The sequence below is a fragment of the Strix uralensis genome, chromosome 29 (genome assembly GCF_047716275.1).
Source record: "Strix uralensis isolate ZFMK-TIS-50842 chromosome 29, bStrUra1, whole genome shotgun sequence".
Classification (NCBI taxonomy): domain Eukaryota; kingdom Metazoa; phylum Chordata; class Aves; order Strigiformes; family Strigidae; genus Strix; species Strix uralensis.
The window spans coordinates 1,887,241-1,906,018 of NC_134000.1; the positions used below are offsets into that span (position 1 = coordinate 1,887,241).

Consider the following 18,778-nt stretch of genomic DNA (forward strand, 5'->3'; position numbering starts at 1 on the left):
GCTTGCCCTGACTGTTCTGTGAAAGCTTACCAAGGGCTACTGCTACTGTGTTCATCAAAACAAAGCAGTTTTCTGTGGAAACTTACCAAGAATTACTATGTTTGGCAAAATTAAGAGACATGTCCTTGGAAAGCAGATGGGTTCTAGCAAGTTTAGTCTTTGTAATGGATAGATAGCCATATATGGGCGGTAGAAATTAATAGACTGGTGCTTTTAGATAAGGTAGAGGTGGTAAACCAGTGGGAACCACTCTTGTTGTTCAAGAAATTGGCTAAGAGAACCTGCACATGCTCCGAGGAAAAGTACAAGGTGAGGAGGACTGTGAGCCTTCCTCCAACAGACCCCCAGAGACGCCCACCAGGAGGCAATGCGCAGGTGCAAAGAGAACATAAACTGCTGACACCAGCCTCTAGAGCTAACCCAGCCTCACTTATGCATATGGATATCTGTGTTATGTAATCCAATGAATATGTATATCCACACTCTAGAAGTTTCTGGTAAAATGTGCTGTTGGGGTGAAAGCTTTGTGGAGAAATCCCCTTGCACCCCGGCACCGGAGTAAACATACCTGTTGTATAACTCTCTCTGAGTTGTAGAGTCTGTTCCTGCAAATCAACAGCTGCCTGCCTCCTGCCTCGGCCACCCACCTAAAAACCTTGAAGAGGGAAATGGAAGGGCACCAAGCAACCAGCTGGTGCCTTCAGCCCTCAGCATCTTCCATCTCTAAAGAAAAACAGAGCAGCGCAAGTAAAATTATGCCCAGGCACCAGGACCTCCTAGAGGCATCCATCAGCTGAACTTCTGACTGAGCAACAAATATCTAGGGTTTCCCTTTAGCACAGCCTCAGGGCACATACCTTCTTTTAACCCTCCCTGGCTGTTGCTCCCGCCTTTTTAATCAGTAACTGGATGCTGATTTCTCCCAGACAGGTTCACAGTACCTCGCTGGGCTGAATGCAGAAAGATGGCTTCTGTTTAATTTTCCTATGACTAGAAGACAGAGGTTTCCAAACCTGTTTGGAAACTTTTTTTTTTTTCCCTGTCTGGTCTCACCAGCACTGGGAACTCCTTTTACAAATGATATCTCATTAAAAATACATCTGGTATTAACCAAGCCAGCTACATCACACCTTCCCAAGGAATAGCTGGCCTGCAGGGGAGCTGATGAACCTCCTTATGGAGCAGATCTGGGTAACTAGCCCAGCAAGGAGACTGGTCAGGAAGCCAGCTTGTCAGTAACACTTCTTCTCCATGAGCAAGAGCAGTGACAGCTTTGCAGGCTGACTCTGGGAGGCTCCAGCTGCTGGCACAACACAGCTCCCTCCTCTGCTGGTTTGCAAGCCCTCCCTCCCCAGGCAGAGGCAGCAGATGAGGTAGCCAACCTCCCTTCAGACAGGACATCTGAGTCTATAATGGCAGCTTCCATCCCTGGGCTTAGCTCCCTTCCTCTCCACAGCTCAGAGAGCTTTTCTGCCTCGTTGGACACACTGGTCCCTCCCTGCCCTGAACTCGGGAGAGGGCCCTGGGGAGGTTGGACTAGCCCCTCCATGATTTCAAGCTTGCTGGGCTGTATGTCTGTGCAATCCACAGTCCCTGCACATAAGGGCAGCCCTTTTTTTAGTCTCTCTGGCAAAGTGAGCTGAAAAGCAGCTGGGGAGAAGCACTCACTTGGGACAGTCGGATTTCTCCTTCCCAGCGAGCAGCATTTGCAGGGCAGCAGACAAACTGTCCGACATTTGCTGAGAGCTCTGAAGGCACACAACCTTCCAGAAATGCCCATCATTAGTCCTGATGTTCTTGGCCCACAAAGCTTGTCTGTCTCCCACAAAAGCTACAACACAAAAGCACAACCCTTGCACACATCCTGTCTCCCTACGCTCCTCCTCCTTGACTTAACTGTCCCGTTGAGCCCACAGAAAAATTTCAAGGCCTAGAAACACCTGGTATGAAATGAAAACAAAGCTCAGATATCAAGTGCAACCCCTCCTGGGGATGTACGCCCAACAAGAAACCCTCTCTCATCATGGTCATAATCCAGGTAAGCCTGAAACAGCTGCTCTTGAGGAAAGAAGCGGTACAAGGAGCTCCTCCCCAGCACATCGCTCCCAGAGCTCTGCTTGGTCCCCGGGCAGGGCAGGGGCTGCTGCCAGCATGGGCTCCCTGCCTTCCCAAATTCCCCCCTCGACATTCCCACTTGCCCCAGGTCTATGTACAGGTTCATCTGGCAACTTCACAGCAACAGCAGCTGTCTTTCCAGTCAAATAAATTCATCTAGAAGAGAAAAGGCAGCTAGCGTCTGCTCCCTGGCAGAGCTTGCAGCAGACAGCAATATTGCTACATTTCTTCATGTTTTCTAATGCTTTCTTCTCTTCCCTTCCCTCCTCATAAAGCAGACTGCATGGGTCATCAGCAGGATCAGGCACAGAAACATGGAAAAATTTAGGAGGAAGAGACTTTGGATGTCTCTGGTCCAACCCCTCTGCACAAAACAGACAATTTCAAAGTTCAAACAGATTGTGCAGGGATGCACCCAGCAGTGTGAAATATCTCCCGGGATGGAGATTCCCCACCTCTCTGGATCACAATAAACTTTTACCTGCCTTTTAAGTTACCAGACGTTTGTCCTCAGCTACAGCACAGGCTCCAAGAGATACTGTGTGTTGTGACCCTGCAGCCTTTGTTCTGGAAGTGAACCTCAGCATGTGCCTTCAAAGTCCTTGGCTCCTGGAAAAGAAGAGAAAGTCTCCTGGTTTGAGTGGGTTTATGTTTTTAAGTAGCCATCTGCTGAGACCAAAATGCCAGTTGCTTCATACCAAGGATAAAAGCCAAAGCCAGCGTACAGCGGAAAGGCAGGGAGGTCATCGACCTTGTGCATAGGAGTGCCAGATGTGCCATGGACCAATAATCCCATGGAAATAAAAGGTACCACTTGCCTTCAAATATGGGTGATTGCAACAAATTGGTGCAGACTTGTGTCTGCTCCAAGTACTTTAAAGTGCTAACGTCTGCCCTGGGGCCTTTTCAGTAAGAAGCCCTTGGAGACACAGGCTGCCAGACTTGTGCCAGCCAGAAGAGGAGGGTCAGCATGTCAGTGATTCTGGCTGAACTGGCTCATGCCACAAAGTCGGGAGGAAGAGTTTAATTTTTTTGGTGCTACATCTCTTTGTGCTTCCCTTTCCTGGAAAAACTAAAGCTGATGGCTGGAGCAGTGACACAGAAAGGGCACGTCCCAGTCTCAGTCAGGGTCACCTACGTTATAGGAATGGTAAGGTCTGGTCCCCCAACGCCACCCGGAGCTCCCTGCAGTGGTAGGAGGGGGTTAACTGGGAAGCACCGATGCCTGTTCCACTTCCTGGTCTGTCAGCTGAGTACAGACAGAGCAAGTCAGGGATGGACATCCAGACAGACAGTTGCTTGTACAAACCAAAGTGTTTCAGCCAGAAAATACTGAAGAGAGGCCAGAGTCCCAAACAACCTGATAGTAGAGCATGTGGTAAATGGGCTGATGGAAAGGAAAGGAGGAAAAGGGTTCCTGAAGCCCCCAAGGCCCACGGGGCAGGAAAAGTCAGAAAGCAGGCAGCATTCCTGAGAGTCAGGCCAGCTGTAAGTGAGCCCAGCTCATGGGCTCAGAAAAGCAGAGCTGTAACTCGTACTGAGTGCCAAGATCTGCTCAGCTAAAATACGTCAAACACTCAATAAAACAGCAGTTCTGGCTTGGTTTTTTTTCCCACTGGATGAATAATCTTTTCTATTGGGATGCAATCAGGAACCCAACTCCAATTTGGCTGGGACAGCCTTTCCTCTGATCAGGAACCTGGAAATCTCAGCTCAGCCACTCACAAGTTTCTCGCTCGCAGGGAGACTGCTTATAACAGCGCAGCAGATTAAACACAACAAGCAGTCACTGCAAAAATCAAGGCAAACCCAGAGCTGCTGCTTGCTAGCAGAGCATTTTAGTTGAGGGAGCAGAGCAAAGCATCCTCCTTCCACTGATCCCTTGAAAGTATGCAACTGCTTTCCATCACTCATTGCCACCCAGATTGAGAAGGCTGAAGGGGTTCAGTTCTTCCTGGAGTCAGGGCCAAATAACGGGCACTTGTCACCACACATCTGCACTTGGGACTTGTCCACATCTGACTGACACAACCACTGCAATAACACAGCGCAACACCCAAAGTCTGTCCTAACACTTGATAACCACGCCTAGAGGGCACAGCTCATGGAACAGCATGGCCAACCCTGAAACAGAGATCTGCCCAGGGCATGGGGGAGAATGGGGAGGAAGATGCAGGGCTGGAAGCACTGGGTTCCTGAAGCTAACAGCAGCACGGATGCAATCTAGACAAAAAGCTCTGCCTGCTGCATTCCCATTGCGTAATTAGTGGGAGGTTGAGCTTTCTGTATTTGTAAGGTTGTCCTGTACCTTGCTAGAGGGGTATGTCTCGTGCAGATCTGCAGTAGGGGATGTCCCAATTCACTCAGCCCTGGCACATCAGAGCTGTCTCCTAAGGACAGAAAGCAGAGCTGAGTTGAGAGATGGGACCAGTGTGAAAGCCACTGCCTGAAGTCCAGGACAGAAGAGCAGAGGTCTCCAGTCTCCATCGCAAGGGGCCACTCCCAAAGTGCCTCCTACCTTCTGGTCAGTAAAGCCGTAACTTACAGACGGGTGACATCTTTGAGAAAGGGTCCGAAACCTCCACTACGAACAGCAGAGGAGCCCCAGATGTCTTCAGCACAGGGTTGGCTGGATTATTCACAGCCAGGGAATCAGCTAAATGCAGGTTAACTCATTTGCCTGCTTAATCCAGAGCACTTTTAAATCCCCATACACTGATCCAAGGTGCCAGAGGTATTTTAACCCCTGAGACCCCAAGATGCTAAACACTGGTTAAGAAAGCAATTTTAAATGCACAAATCTAATTTCCTTCAGTGTTTCAGTAACTGAATGAACTCCTCATCCATCCTGGCTACCAGCTCTTGCTACAAGGAGGATTCATTCTGCTCCATCTTGCTTAAAATACTGAGCTGAATCAGCAGATCCTGTCCTGGAGGAACAGGTGACCCTGCCCTGAACCTCTGTGCATCACGCAGCCCCAATCTGCCGCTGCAGATTAAGGGCCAGAAGCAAAACACAAACAGGACAAAGAATAAACTGACAAACTGCTGAATTTGGAGGCCTGGTATCCCCCTCCCAAAAGACACGTCCAAAGACACCTGGGCTAAAGGATTGTTCCTTCAAGTACAAGAGGTAATACAGGAAACCCCCTTCTTTTCTCTGGGATTTGGTCACCAGAGAGCTGCCCACCAGCCCCTGTACAGACGAGCACACATCCTAATTAAAGGCAACATGTAAAAGCACAAAGCAACAAAAGTAGAGATTCATTGGTGGCATTTGGCAAGTGACAAAGATACAGCAGCTTTTGGTAACAGTTCTTTGAAGGGAAAGCCAGAGTTGATAGGCATTCCCGCTGGAAGGCTCTTACAGAGGAGAGTGTTAAATAGCGTCAACTGGCAGGTTTAAGCATTGTCTGGGAAATGTCAAACACTGTCAAGATACCACAGAGCTCTCTGCAGCCAAGCCCAGCGAGGGACTCCTGTGGGCTCATCTCTGAGAACACAGACTGATGGGCCACCAGCCCTGCCGACAGAAAACACCTTATTAGCAGCTGGTGCAGAGAATACAGCGCCCTCAAAACAACCAAACCAGCCAGGTCAGCCCACCCAGACACCCAGCATCTCCCCGCAGTACCTGCAGCCACATCTGCAGCCCAGCCCTGCTGTCAGGAGTCCTCTCGGACTGGTCGGGTCAGCGCTCCCAGCCTTCTAAACCCCGGCCTTCTGGGAGCTGCACTCAGCCCAGCTCAGGCAAAAAAGATGAAGACACCCCTTAACTCGATTTGGAGATTTCCAGGAATTCTCCCACCTCAGGGAAAAGGAAATGGAATGAAAATTTTTGTTCAGTTTTTCCAAAGCAAAATAAAACCCAACCACTGCAGCAGCGCGACAGCTGTCCCAGGAGTAGAGACCTTCAAAGCCCTGAAATAAATAGTCTTGCCTCTGGCTTCCAGCTGCATGGGATTGCTTTATAGCACCTTACACAAAACCCACAATAAAATACCTCTGACAAGTTATCAAAGAAACAGCATTAAGGTTGTCCACAGGATTAGGCATTGGCTTCTAAATCCCCCATTCTTTGGTACCTTCAGCAAACGGCCAGCTCTGATTCAGCCCTCGCTTGGTTTCCTGAAAGGGTGACAAAAGCAGCTTCAGCAAGATCAGAGTTAGACCACAAAATCTGCTTCCTTTAGAGATCAGGCCCTGCTGTCTCTGAGCAGCTCAGATCCCCCAACAGCCGCTGGGCCTGCAGGAACTGAACAGCTCGAGTCTGACCAGGGGACGAGGCAAAGCCTGGGGAAGAAGGACAGCTGTGAAACAGTTTGACAGAGAAGAGGAGAGAGAGAAAATGTGGGGCAATAGAGCTTCCAAAGGAGATTAAAAGAATCAGGACTTCGTGAACCCAATCCATGAACTAGAGGTTTTGTATCTGTACAGATGTTACTGTACTTGAAATGGCAGAACACTAAAATCCATTGCCCAGGGGGAACAGAGAAGCTTTGGACATGAGCACAGAGCACAGCGCTGCCAACTCTTTAACAGCCAGCAGAGCACACCTCCTCCCGGGGGGGCCAGCTCTAACTGCCACACTGCTGCCAGTGAGGACAGGGGAGGAGAGTCAGGACAGCTGCAAAAAGTTCATGAGACTTCTCAAAGGGGAAAAAAAGGAAAGAGAAAATAACCAAGATATTTTTACCAGGCTGTCTGTGACACGAGCCATCAAAACATGAGAGTGGGTGATGGACAGCTGGGGAGAACAGTCAGGATTCGACAAAACAGTTCAGACAGCATGAAATCAGAATGAAAATGAACATTCATAAAAAAAATCTCTTAGTATTTGGCTTTGCCCTAGAGGTACCTGTGTCACAAGGTAAATATCCCATTCCGCTGCCCAGATGCAGATTTATTCCAACAGAGAATTATTCCACTAACCAAGGGCTTTTCTACACAATAATTCCCCACACAGTCAAACTACAGTTTCAGGCACATCCCATTGCCTGCCCAGGATGGAATCCCCCAAGTGCGACTGTTCCCAATTCCATTTTTCCCACAGGAAACAATGGGATAGAGAGGAATGTGTGCAGGCACTTCAGCAATGCACACAGCCGAACCACACAGGAACAGCTGGTGTGATGTGGAAGATGGTGAGACAGAAGCGAGACCTCTGGGGTTGTCAGCTGCCAATTCAACACCTGGGAATGACAGAAGTAGTAGAGGAAATTCTAACTGCTTTTAATATACCAAGAAATAACTGCTACTTGCCTGAGGTTTAGAGTGGAAAATCCCTTTATAACACAAAATTAAACTTCATGATGTCCTGGTGACCCCGTGTGACCCATCTTCAAACAGATCACCATTCTGAAACCTCTCAGCTGCTTCTCCTGTGACACTGAACACCTGACAACTCTTTCACTGCCAGTGGTCCTGCTGCCTCTCCTGATCCATCACATTTTCATCACCACCTTCAGATGCCTGCTACTCAGCAAGGTCAGTGAAGGATGAAGGAAAACAGGACCATGACAACAGTAACCAGAGCAGGGTATTAAAGAACTGACAGCAGAGCTCTGAAACAGAAGGGACAGACAGCAAGGCATTACTGTGCACAAGCTTTCACAGTGCAGATGCAGTATAGACAGGGTAAGAATCTGCTCCCCAGCTCTGGAAAACCCAATCCCCTCAGCAGCAGCACTACTGACACCTGCAAGCTTCCTTCCTTAAGTTCTAAGGACAGAGGAGCATCACCTGGATCCAGATGCAGCCCCCCTCTGAGTACTGCCATTCTGAGGTGTTGCATTTTTCATATCGATCAGCAATAACTTATACAACAAGATTTCAGTTAACTGTCCCAAAACCTAAATCCCCAACAGGAATTGCCTCAAAAGGTCGATCAGAGACGAGCCAGCTCCACCTGCTTCATGGCCTCCCTTGACCACCACACACAAAGCTCAAGACCTCCCCAGCCTGTCCCAGCCAGCGCCCCAGGAAGGTGCTGTCAGACCTCTTTGCTCCCCTGACAGCCCCCTGGCCAGCTCCCCGGCACAGGGCACACGCCGGCTGCAGGCTGCCAGCCAGCCTTAGGGACAGGGAGTCACTCCAGGAAAACTCACGTTTTCCCCAAAGACCAGGTTCTGCTCCGAACCCGAGCGACCGCTGCGAGCCCGCAGCACCCTGCCTCTCCGCAGCACCCGAGGGGTGCAAACCCCGACCCGGAGCAGACACCAGCCCTGTCCCACCTGCTTCACACGGCATCCCTGCAGCCACAGGCACCTCCTGAAAGGGGGGAACCTGCAAGAGCAGTTTTAAAATGTGTTTCCATGAAGACCAGGCAGTTACAGAAAACAGATTTCACAGGGACAAAATCAGGGAAAAGGAGGAGGAGGAAGTCGGTCTGCCTGGCTACATGAAATCGGGATGAGAACAAGCAGAGATGCAGGGCACAGCAGAACTGAACAGGAGCTTGAAGGTGACAGGAAGGAAAAACAGGCAAGATGAACTACACAAGTGTTCTGGACAGGAGACTTATTTTGTTTAAATCTTGATTAATTCTTCCTTATCAATTATTCTGATGATTAATTCTATTTCCACACAGGCATTTTGTCAACATTTAAGAAGAAGCACAGGAGACCCCAGGAGAAGCCCCAACACTCACCTAGGAACGAGGTGACGATCTGCAGACTGACAGCACATCGGGCGGGACAAGCTTGCAAAGAAACACAGTGGCAACTGGTTACATCATGTTTACAGCAATCCACAGCCACAGGCAGTGAAAAGCGACTATTTTATGCAGAGCTGGTGCAGAGCAGAGAGGTGAAGCAGCAGCTGACGGGGGAGGCTGAAGCAGTGCCACCCACGGCAGGAGCTCTGCCGGCTGTTTGCAGTCTCAGAGCAAGTGGTGCTGCCGGATTTCCCAACCAGAAGCACTCCCAGGATCCCAGCACACAGAAACTTGTCCTTTAATTACTTTTCAATTACTTCTTGTACCTTCATTGTGTGAGACTTCTGCTCTGCCCGCAGATGTCAAGAGATACTTTTCTGAAAGCGGAGCAGGTCGTTCCAACTTGAAACAAACAGGATTTGTCTTTTGGGAAAGGTGCAAATTAGAAGCTCAGCTCAGAAACTGAACTTTGTCCAGAAAGCCAGAGGAGCAGCAGGGCTCTGCAAAGGGGCTGGGCTCCAGCACACCCCCCTGCTCACCCCCCCACATCTCTCCCAGCACCTCCGAGCTGGGAAAATCTGTCCCACAGCCAGAAGGCAAGAGCCCGCCTGGGCCAGCTCTCGCCCTCAGGCTTAATGCCGGTTTCTGATCAGCACCTCTTGGCTCTGGTGACTGGCACCCTCTGAAGCACCACTCTGAGGGGTTTCATCAGACTGAACCCACCCAACCCAAATCACCACAGAGAGCAGAAAATATTAAATGTGTCACTTCTTTCACACTTGAAGTAAAAATAAAGGGCTAAAATTCACTTTTCCTGGGGTAACCTGACAGATAAACCCCGCAGACACAACAGGCCCTTACAGACAGCAAAACCCCACCAAGTTCAAGGTAAAAGGACAAGCACAGTCACACATCAGAACGTCTGAACAGCCTGAACTGTGACAACAACCCTTTTACTTGAGAAAAAATTCAGAACCATGGAAAAGTTTGGGGTTTTAGACCAAAGCTTTCCCCTTCCCTGGCAATCCCACCACCCCCTCCAGGGAAATCGGCCCCAGGCCCTGCACTCACCCACTGCTAGGCCGAGGCCACCACCTCTAGTGATGGTTCTGGGGCTGGTGCTGGTGCCACCTTTGCAGGAGAAAAATTCATTCAGCCATCCAGAACAAAGCGAGTGTTTTAAAAGGAGGAATTCCCACTTGCTGGGTGAACCAAATCTCTGCCTGGAACATCCCTCAGTGCAGACCCCAGAGAGCTGGAGGACCTCCTGCCTAGGCCGCCCCACTGCAGACCACAGAGCCCTGGGAGACTGTCGGCAGGAAGTAGGCCCTGTGGGGGCCAGGGGGACCCCCGGGGGGGCTCCAGCATGTTGTCCCCCCCCAGCACCTGCCCACACTCCAGCCTGTGCCGTGAGGGGGGATTGGGGACCTGGGGGGATTATTGGGGGGGTGTTATTGGGGTTCTGTGGGAGTTGTGGGGGTTATTGGGGCCCTGGGGGGGTTATTTGGGTCCTAGAGGGAGTGTAATGGAGTTGGGGGGAGGGGGGGTTCCTGGAGGGGTTTGGGAGGGTTATTGGGGTCCTCGGGGGGGGGTCTTGAGGGAGATATTGGTGTCCGAGGGGGGGGGAATGGGGACATCCTGGAGGGGGTTCTGGGGCAGATATTGGGGTTCTGGGGGTGTCTTGAGGGAGGTATTTGGGTCTGTGGGAGGGTCTTGGTGCTTGGGGGGTGTTATTGGGGTACTGGGGGTCTCCTGGGGGGGGCTAATGGGGCTTCAGGGAGCCCTGGGGGTGGGCTGGTAGGGTCCCGGGGAGATATTTGGGGTTTTGGGGGGTAAAATGGAGAACGGGGGAGCCAATAGGATCTGGGGGGGCACTAATGAGGTTGGGGAGGGTTGGGGGGGCTGAGGGTGTTTTGGAGGGACCTGGGGTGGCAAATGCAGTTTGGGTGGGTTGCAGGGGGGATTTGGTATTCCTTGGGGTCCCAGGGGTACCTGTGTCCCCCCCTTCCGCGGGTGCTGCTGCTCAAGGGGTACCCCAAGAGCGTCAGTTCCGACTGCCTCCAGTACCAGTGCTGGGACGCTGTGGGGGTGGGGGACAGCACCTCCACCATCACCAGGGCCACTCTCAGCTGGGTGCTGCGGGGTGACTCCCCCTGATCCCAAACCCCCCCTTTTCACCCCAGAATGGCCCTTGGTCCCCAGATCGATGTTTGACCACCAAATCCCTCAGTTTTACCCCAGAATTTCTGTTTGACCTTATTCGCAGAAACAGACTCTACAACTCAGAGAGATTTATAAAGCACCAGTCTGGCGCCAGGGTGCAAGGGGATTTCTCCACAAAGCTTTCACCCCAACAGCACATTTTACCAGAAACTTCTAGAGTGTGGATATACATATTCATTGGATTACATAACACAGATATCCATATGCATAAGTGAGGCTGGGTTAGCTCTAGAGGCTGGTGTCAGCAGTTTATGTTCTCTTTGCACCTGCGCATTGCCTCCTGGTGGGCGTCTCTGGGGGTCTGTTGGAGGAAGGCTCACAGTCCTCCTCACCTTGTACTTTTCCTCGGAGCATGTGCAGGTTCTCTTAGCCAATTTCTTGAACAACAAGAGTGGTTCCCACTGGTTTACCACCTCTACCTTATCTAAAAGCACCAGTCTATTAATTTCTACTGCCCATATATGGCTATCTATCCATTACAAAGACTAAACTTGCTAGAACCCATCTGCTTTCCAAGGACATGTCTCTTAATTTTGCCAAACATAGTAATTCTTGGTAAGTTTCCACAGAAAACTGCTTTGTTTTGATGAACACAGTAGCAGTAGCCCTTGGTAAGCTTTCACAGAACAGTCAGGGCAAGCACGATTATTAAGCAATATTCAGAAATCATTATAAGTTGCTATAAGTGGCTATAAGTAAATAAGTTGCAAAGCAGGTGATCATTTCCTTGTATTAATTCCCCCATTTTCTTTTTTCCTAAGCAAATTCCTTTGCTGTATCAAAGCAGGTATTTGAGTACATATCTAACAATTGATCTTACCTAGAATTAGGGAGCTATTCTGTGTTAATGTATAGTCCCATGTACTTACGATCCCTCCCCATAGTTCGATCATGTTGATAATTAATGTCCATCCTTTGGTTGGATTCGGAGCCTCAGGGGTCCGGTTGATTTTGATCTGCGTTGCTGTTTCAGGGCTCCTTTAACTTGAGTGTGATGTATCCACGATGACCGTTCTTTAATCTTGATAGCTTATGCTCTTGCTTACAGGACATCACCTGGGTCTGCTGAGGCTTCCTAGAATGCTTGAATACCTGAACTAGAGGCTGTGCGATAGGAGTGTGATTCCTGCAGGCCCTGCCGGGGATCCCAGCTCAGGTACCGGGACTTTGCTGCTGGGTTTGCTGGTGCCTGGAGACAGAGACGTGCTGGAGAGGCTTGAGACATGGTGGCTGCTCCAGCCAGCACACCGCTCCTCCCTGTTTGCAGGGACAGGATGGTCCCGGACGTGGCACAGTCCTCACGTGTTGTCTTTCCTGATTGCAGATGAATTTCTTCCTGACAAAGGATCTCTTATTTACCAAGATTTCATCTGCTCCTGCTGTTTATTGCCCACCTGAAATCCTCCTTGCCTCCTGCTGGCCTTGTTGTTGTCCTTCCGGGAGCAGCCAGTTGTGCCTCTGCCACAGTGGGTCGAGGGATGGAGTCGGACGGGGTCAGTGGTTGGCAGCTGACAGCTGCTTTTGGTTTCCATCTGCTCCCCTCTTCCCTTTTAATGAGATCAGGTGCCAGGGTGCACTAGGAGGACTTTGCAGTGTGAGAGGAAGTCACAAGTGGGGTACTCAGGACCCCGTTTTCATCCTTGACAGAGAGAGGCTGCTCAAATCAAACCTGCACCCTCTTGAGCTGCTCCTATAACAGACCTGGTAATGGGAAGCAAAAGCTCTGCCGTGAGGCTGACAGCTCCGGGTTGGGTGGGTCTGTCCTGCAACGCTGAGCCTTGAAACTCAGAGATGCTTGTGCTGGTGGTCACTGAGATGGAAACCTAGCTGTTTCTGGACCCACTGGGGTGCCTATCTTTTAATTTTTTATCCTCATTTTTGTTTTTTTTTTTTTTTAATGTGGCTACTGTCTTGTCTTCTAAAATCCCAGCTGTTTTAAATGCTATCAGTGGCTTGGCAGATTCATTCTTTCAGGCCTTTGGTGCTCCCTGCACAGACCGATCAGCATTTCTGATCAACCGGTCTGATTTCACGAGTGGCTCCACTCCTGATTTGTGTTTTGAAGGGGTTTCCCCTCTGCTTTCGAGGCCATATGCTTATTACAGAGCTGTTTTTTCATGAGTGGGAAGGTTTCTCTCAAGGAGAATCTGCAGATGTTTGGGGCTGGTTTTGTTGCTGGCTCTTTGATTCATGGTAGTTCTTGGGATGTGTGAAGGATGGGAAGAGGTTCAAAGGAAGAACCCAAGGAGCTGGTTTAACAGTTCAGCTTGGACGATCTCTATGTTGAAAATTAAAACCTGCCCCTCTGCTCCCACTGCCAAAATGTGATGTGCGGGGAGTCAGCGTGGAGACCTCGATCACGTCAAAGCTGTGGAGTCTGACAGTACTTCCACAGCAGAGAGCAGAGGCTCTTTGAAGGGATGCACTAGGTGCCCTGTTTAAAAATCATAAAGCCCTGGCTCAGGTTCCAGCCCAGGACTGCCTCTGTGTGACTGTTCTTTAACAAAACGCCCAGTTTTTTTGGCAAAAGACTTTTGGATACAAATGCAGTCAAATATTTGACTAATCCAGCAATTGCTTTGGGATTTTGCTTGAGTTCAAACTCAGCAGTTGTGGCTGTTGCGTGGTTGTATTAAGCCTATGAAGGCAACTGCCCAGAGCAGGTAAAGCCACATTCCACTTTGCCTTTTTTCTTGATGCCTGCTCACATTGTAACTTCCTCGCCCAGCAGAGCTGGTGCCTTCAGGCTGCCCCAGCACCTCTTGGCACAGCCCGTGTGCTGCAGGGAGCTGCACCCGCTGGCCTGGCAGTGGCAAGGAGACCAGCTTGTCCCTTCAGTGCTTCACAAGGCATAAAGAAAGCAAGCTGCTTCTTTCCCAGCACTGCTTCTGAACACGCTGTGGTGCTTTGTAGCTGCCGTGACTGTGCCTGGGGCTCCTGTGGGCTGAGGCTGAAATGCATGTCACAGGCTGGGTTTGTCCCTTCCCTGTGTCCCACTTACAGCTCTTGTTTTTTCTAATCTTCCTCTCCTTTGCTTCAAATCACAGAACCAGATGTTGGTGTTTGAAAGTGCCCTGCAGGAGAGGTACTGGACCTGCTGGGGCTTTGGATGACCGATTTGCTGTGAAACCAGGAGCCAAGGAGACCCGTCCCACAGCAAATGGAGCTGCCAAGTGAAGCCAGAAGCTGCAAATGCCAACCAAGCTGTGGTGGACCAGGTAAGGCACATTGGTTTTTTTTCTTGTCCTGGAGACGTTGGAGGGAAGGACCACTTGTGGCATTTAGCGTGGTCCTTGGAGCTGACCGTGGGAGGATCTTGCTGGGCTGTGGGTGCTCAGGTATTGCCATGGTTTTAAATGCATGAGATGTCCAGTGGTAGAGAGCTGCCATGTGCTTGGGCTCTGAAGGAGGCTCTGTGCCCTCCTTGGGTGGAGGAGAGGAGGGCCTGGTGCTCCCCAGCCTGTGGTGCTCCATGGCACTGGGTGGGATGGAGAGTGCCCTGGCAGGACCCTGCCAGCTGAGGAGAAGAGCTGGGTGTGGAGGAGGAGAGACTGACCCCTGCTCTGCCTCTGTGACTGTGAAAGGCCACTAAGCCCTGCTCCTACAGTGCGCTGGTACTGCAGCATGTTTCTGCCCTCAATATGGTGGGGACTTAGGTGGTTTTTAGCTGCCGGAGGAAACACAAGGCCGGGAGAGTTGGGATTAAGGTAGAGTGAGCCCCAGAACAACTATCGAAGCATCCTGTAACTGTGTAGGTGATCAGTGCCCTTGACAACTGTCCACTTTCTTGTTTAGGCTGAGATGCCTAAGGGCAGTACCCTGCTGAGTCAGGCCTGAACCTCCATCCAGAATGGACCCATCTTCCTGTGGCATTGTCTCCCGGCAGTCACAGCCTCACAGTTACTGCCTTGCTAACCTCCATGTCAGAGATTCCCCTTGAGCTGTGATTAACTCCTTGAGGCTTGTAAATTTTCTTCTGCATTTATGCAAAGACAGCTGGCTGGATTTAATGGTTTCATAGTATTACAGAAAAAGAAAACCTAGGAGGCATTACATTTGTTGGGGCCAAGGACTTTGATTTGTTTCAAAAAGCAGTGGGGAAAAACGAGTTAACTCTTTTTGGATTTCGTGGTTGCACCGCTAATGTCAGGGTGTGCAAAATGTAGGCATTTGAGATACTGTCTTGATTTAGAAAAGGAGTAGAGAACCAGCTCCGGGTTTGGAAGTGGGATGTAAAATAAACAGAAAGTGAGGAAAAAAATTGATTCCAAACATGGGAATAAAAAGGGAGAAAGCAAACCCAGGGCTGTGTGTTGAGGTGTGTGCTACCAAAAAAATCAATGTTCTCCCCTGCAATGTGGGATTGCATTGCTCAGGGGAAGGCAGGAGAAACATGGCTAAAAGGAGTCAACTTTATTTCCCTTCTTTCTCAGAAGAAAACAAGTACAAACCCGGCTTGGATTAGAGAGGATTATGGGCTGCCCATTTGGGAATTCATGATTGGGACTTCATGATGATGCAGCTGGGTAAGTGATCTCACTGCAGTTATTTGGTAGGAGACCTTTTGATAGCATCTAAAACGGTCTGAATGTCGCAGTCAGTCCCTCGTTGAGCGCTGGAGTTCTTCCTTCATGGGTTAAAACGGGGGAAGGGAATGCTCCCACGGATGGTGTAAGCTGTCTGTGCCAGCAGTGCCCTCCTCTCCCTGGGTCCTCACTGCAGCCCTTGTCTTTGCCTTTGCTGCAGCTCCGTGTCCTCTGCAAGACACCAGCTGTGCCCAGTTACTCTGTGGGTTCGATCTGGTGAGTGCAGCACTGATGCCAGGAAAGATGTTTCTGATGTGCCTGTGTCACCCGCCAGGGGCTCTGGTCCTGGTGTGCAGAAGCTGGGCAGTGCCTGTGCTGGGGCTTTGTCTCGGAGCCTGCAGCAGGGCTGCGGGGGGATGCAGGCTGATGGTGCCCTGTGTCCTTCTGGCACTGCAGCAAGAGAGAGGTTAATAATGCCACACGCCTGCTGCTGCCCTTGGCTGTACGCTCGTGTGTTTCTGCAGGAGGATGAGAGCTGTCAGCAGCATTTCCCAGGGGATGGGGGAAGGACTTTCAGCCCTGTAGAGCGGCTCCCTGTATGAACCAACAGTTCCCTGTGCCTCTGAAGAGAGCAGGGCCAGCAGCCTGCTTCGGTCAGACCCTGCTAGGATGGAGGAGGGTGGCTTGTCTGAAGTGCTGAGGTGGCTGGCTTGCTTCTGTGCTGGGCTGTGTGCCAGTGTGATCCCCTCTCCACGCCCTGGGCTGCTCCACATGTGTCCTCTTGGAGTCAGAAATGCAGGCAGCCAGCTGAGAGCCAAGTGTGAGTTGGGAATGGTGGCTCCAAGCTGAACTTACTGGTGACAGTTGGATATTGTGCAGGAAAGCAGAGGGGAGCTCATGGGGCAGAGAGAGTGTTGGCAAGGGAAGAGGGGCTTGTTGGTCCCTGAGGGAGCAGAGATGGGTATGTCCAACCTCAGGAGTGGAGAGGGGGCAGCGATACGTCCTCTGACTCCATGGTCCTGAGCATCCTCGGTGGTGAAATTTCAGCTTCTGGGCTCTCTTTTTGAAAGCATGGATCTCCTCTGGGGACAGATGGCTGATGCTTCCTTTTGTGGCTGGCTTGCAAGCCTTCTTGGAACCGATAAGCCCGGTCATTTGGAAGAAACCTGGAAGAGACTTGGTCCTCCCTCGACTTCCCTGTCTCAGCTGCACCCGTGTACCTGGGCAGGGAGCTCTGTGAGAGGAGCTCTGTCCCCTCTGCCCCCGTGTCACAGAGCTGTCCCCCCCGCCCCCCATTGTGTCCCCGCCGTTGCCATGGCAGTGTTGGGGCTGCCCAGTGCCTGGATGCCCAGTTGTCCTGGCAACGGGGACAACAGCCTGTCTGGCATCGGGGATCCTCCCGTGAGTGTGTCCCCACGGCCCCTGCAGAGAGGGAGAGGTGGGGGATGCTGGGGGAGTGGTGTCTGCGTCCCCTCCCCAGCCGAAAGCCGGAGGGCAGCTCTGGGTGCTGGTGCTGCTGGGCGGCTCAGCCACGGGTGGGCGGGGGGGGGCTTGGGAGCGTGGTGGAGCAGGGACCCGGGCTGCGGAGGAGCTCGAAGGAGGGTGACACCCCCTGCCCCACGCCGCAGGGCTGGGGGGATCCCTTGTGCGAGAGGGGGGTGCCTGGGGCAGGAGGGTGCCTGGGGCAGGGGGCCTTCATCCTGCATTTGAAATCCGTAGGGATTTTCTGAGCAGCAGTTCCTGCGTACATCCAGGGAAAGGAGTGGTGGGCTTGGCAGTGCTAGGTCTACAGTTTCACTTGATGATCTTAAAGGTCTTTTCCAGCCTACACGATGCCATGAAATGTGGTCCAGATGCCAGAAAAAGAGTAAATAAAAAAGGAGATGCAAAGTTGCCAATCCAGGATAGCAGAGATCGGATGCTGGGAAGGGGAAAATGGTGCTGTAAATACTTACGGCAGGAGCCACAGCAGTAAATGAGAATATGTGGAGCTGGGGACTCTCCAGCAGACCCTTGGAAGGGACCCTTGGTGCATCTCACTGTCAGCTGACAGATGAAGTTCATGAAAAGAAATAGTTGTGGCTCGTGGGACTGCACCCACAGCAAAAGGCTTTTTTGGCTCAGGGAATATTTTTATGGAGTTTTACTTCTATGAATCTTAACTCTGCCACTTAAATATGGTCTAATGACGAAACAGTGTGGGGCAGCCTTATGTTCTCCACTTAGGAAGGATGCCACAGCCTGGAGACACAGGTGTATCCTTTGGGTCTGCTGTGAATGGGATTCTAGATTTTCAAAGTCTCATTGTTACACCTTCCAGGTTTGCCTAGTCATGGCCACTGGCAAGATTCATCGGTCCATGGGGTCCTCCAAAATGGCTGATGGACTCCAGAGTAAGGTGGCAGTACGTCGTTATCCGAAGCTGGTCAGAGAGGCAGAGCAGCGTGTGCCTGTAAGTACCTGCTGGGGGCCGGGTAGGAGCTGGGTTAAGGCTGGAAGCTGCCCCTGTCCCTCCTCTGCCTTCCCCTCCTGTTGTCAGGGTGCTGTGGAGCCAGGCACCACCTCCCCACCTCTTTGCTGCCGTGCTTCTGTTGGAGGGGGCTGTCATGGTGCAGTGGGGGGTGGACTGTGTTGCTTCAGGGAAAGTCCAGGGTCTTGCCTGAACGTGCCAGTGGAGCCGAGATAAAGGAATGTACTGGGCATTGCACGGGAACAGCTGAAGCACAAACATGTGCTTCCTTCCGTCCTCTTTGCTGTGTGGGCAGTAACATCTTCTGTCACGTGGGCATACCTGCCAGTGCTGCTCTGGCCACACCGCTGGGCAGCTGGGCATGTGGTGGGCTGCTCAAACCGCCTGGAGTCTTGACAGGACACGGCTGTCCCAGATAGAATAGCTTCCAAAAGAGTTGTTTCATGGCATCTCGTGTCCTGTGTGGAGCACAGATGCAGCCCTGCAAACAGCAGTGGATTCAGGGCGATTCCTCCTTCCCACCCACAACTGTCCCCTTTGCTGGCTGGAGCTCCCTTCACTGGAGGTGACCCAGTGCTGAGGCTCTGTCAAGGAGACATCTCTGTATCCTTCTGTGGAGGGGTCTGTGAGGCCAGAACAGAGAGAAAACAAGTGCTAACGGAAAAGAAATAATGAAAACTTGGGCCCATTCCTCTCCACCTCAGCCTTGGCACAACACTGCTTTTCTGGTTTCCTCTGACTCACCCAGCAGTGCCATCTCCACCTGCGTGTTGGTTGTGAGCACTGTGC

At 51.3% G+C, this 18,778-nt stretch overlaps 1 protein-coding gene and 1 long non-coding RNA gene across 2 annotated transcripts in view; one reads left to right on the forward strand and one right to left on the reverse strand.

Annotated features, from left to right (window-relative positions):
• Window positions 1–18,778, reverse strand: part of LOC141935867 (uncharacterized) — a 432,617-nt gene that overhangs the window by 320,365 nt on the left and 93,474 nt on the right. The gene's annotated exons all lie outside the window — the stretch shown is intronic.
• LOC141935861 (hydrocephalus-inducing protein homolog) overlaps window positions 17,860–18,778 on the forward strand; it is a 90,243-nt gene continuing 89,324 nt past the window's right edge. The window contains exon 1 of the mRNA XM_074852507.1: window positions 17,860–17,971. Within this exon, the coding sequence (XP_074708608.1) occupies window positions 17,879–17,971 (93 nt within the window). The 5' untranslated portion in view covers window positions 17,860–17,878. The remainder of the gene's footprint in view (window positions 17,972–18,778) is intronic.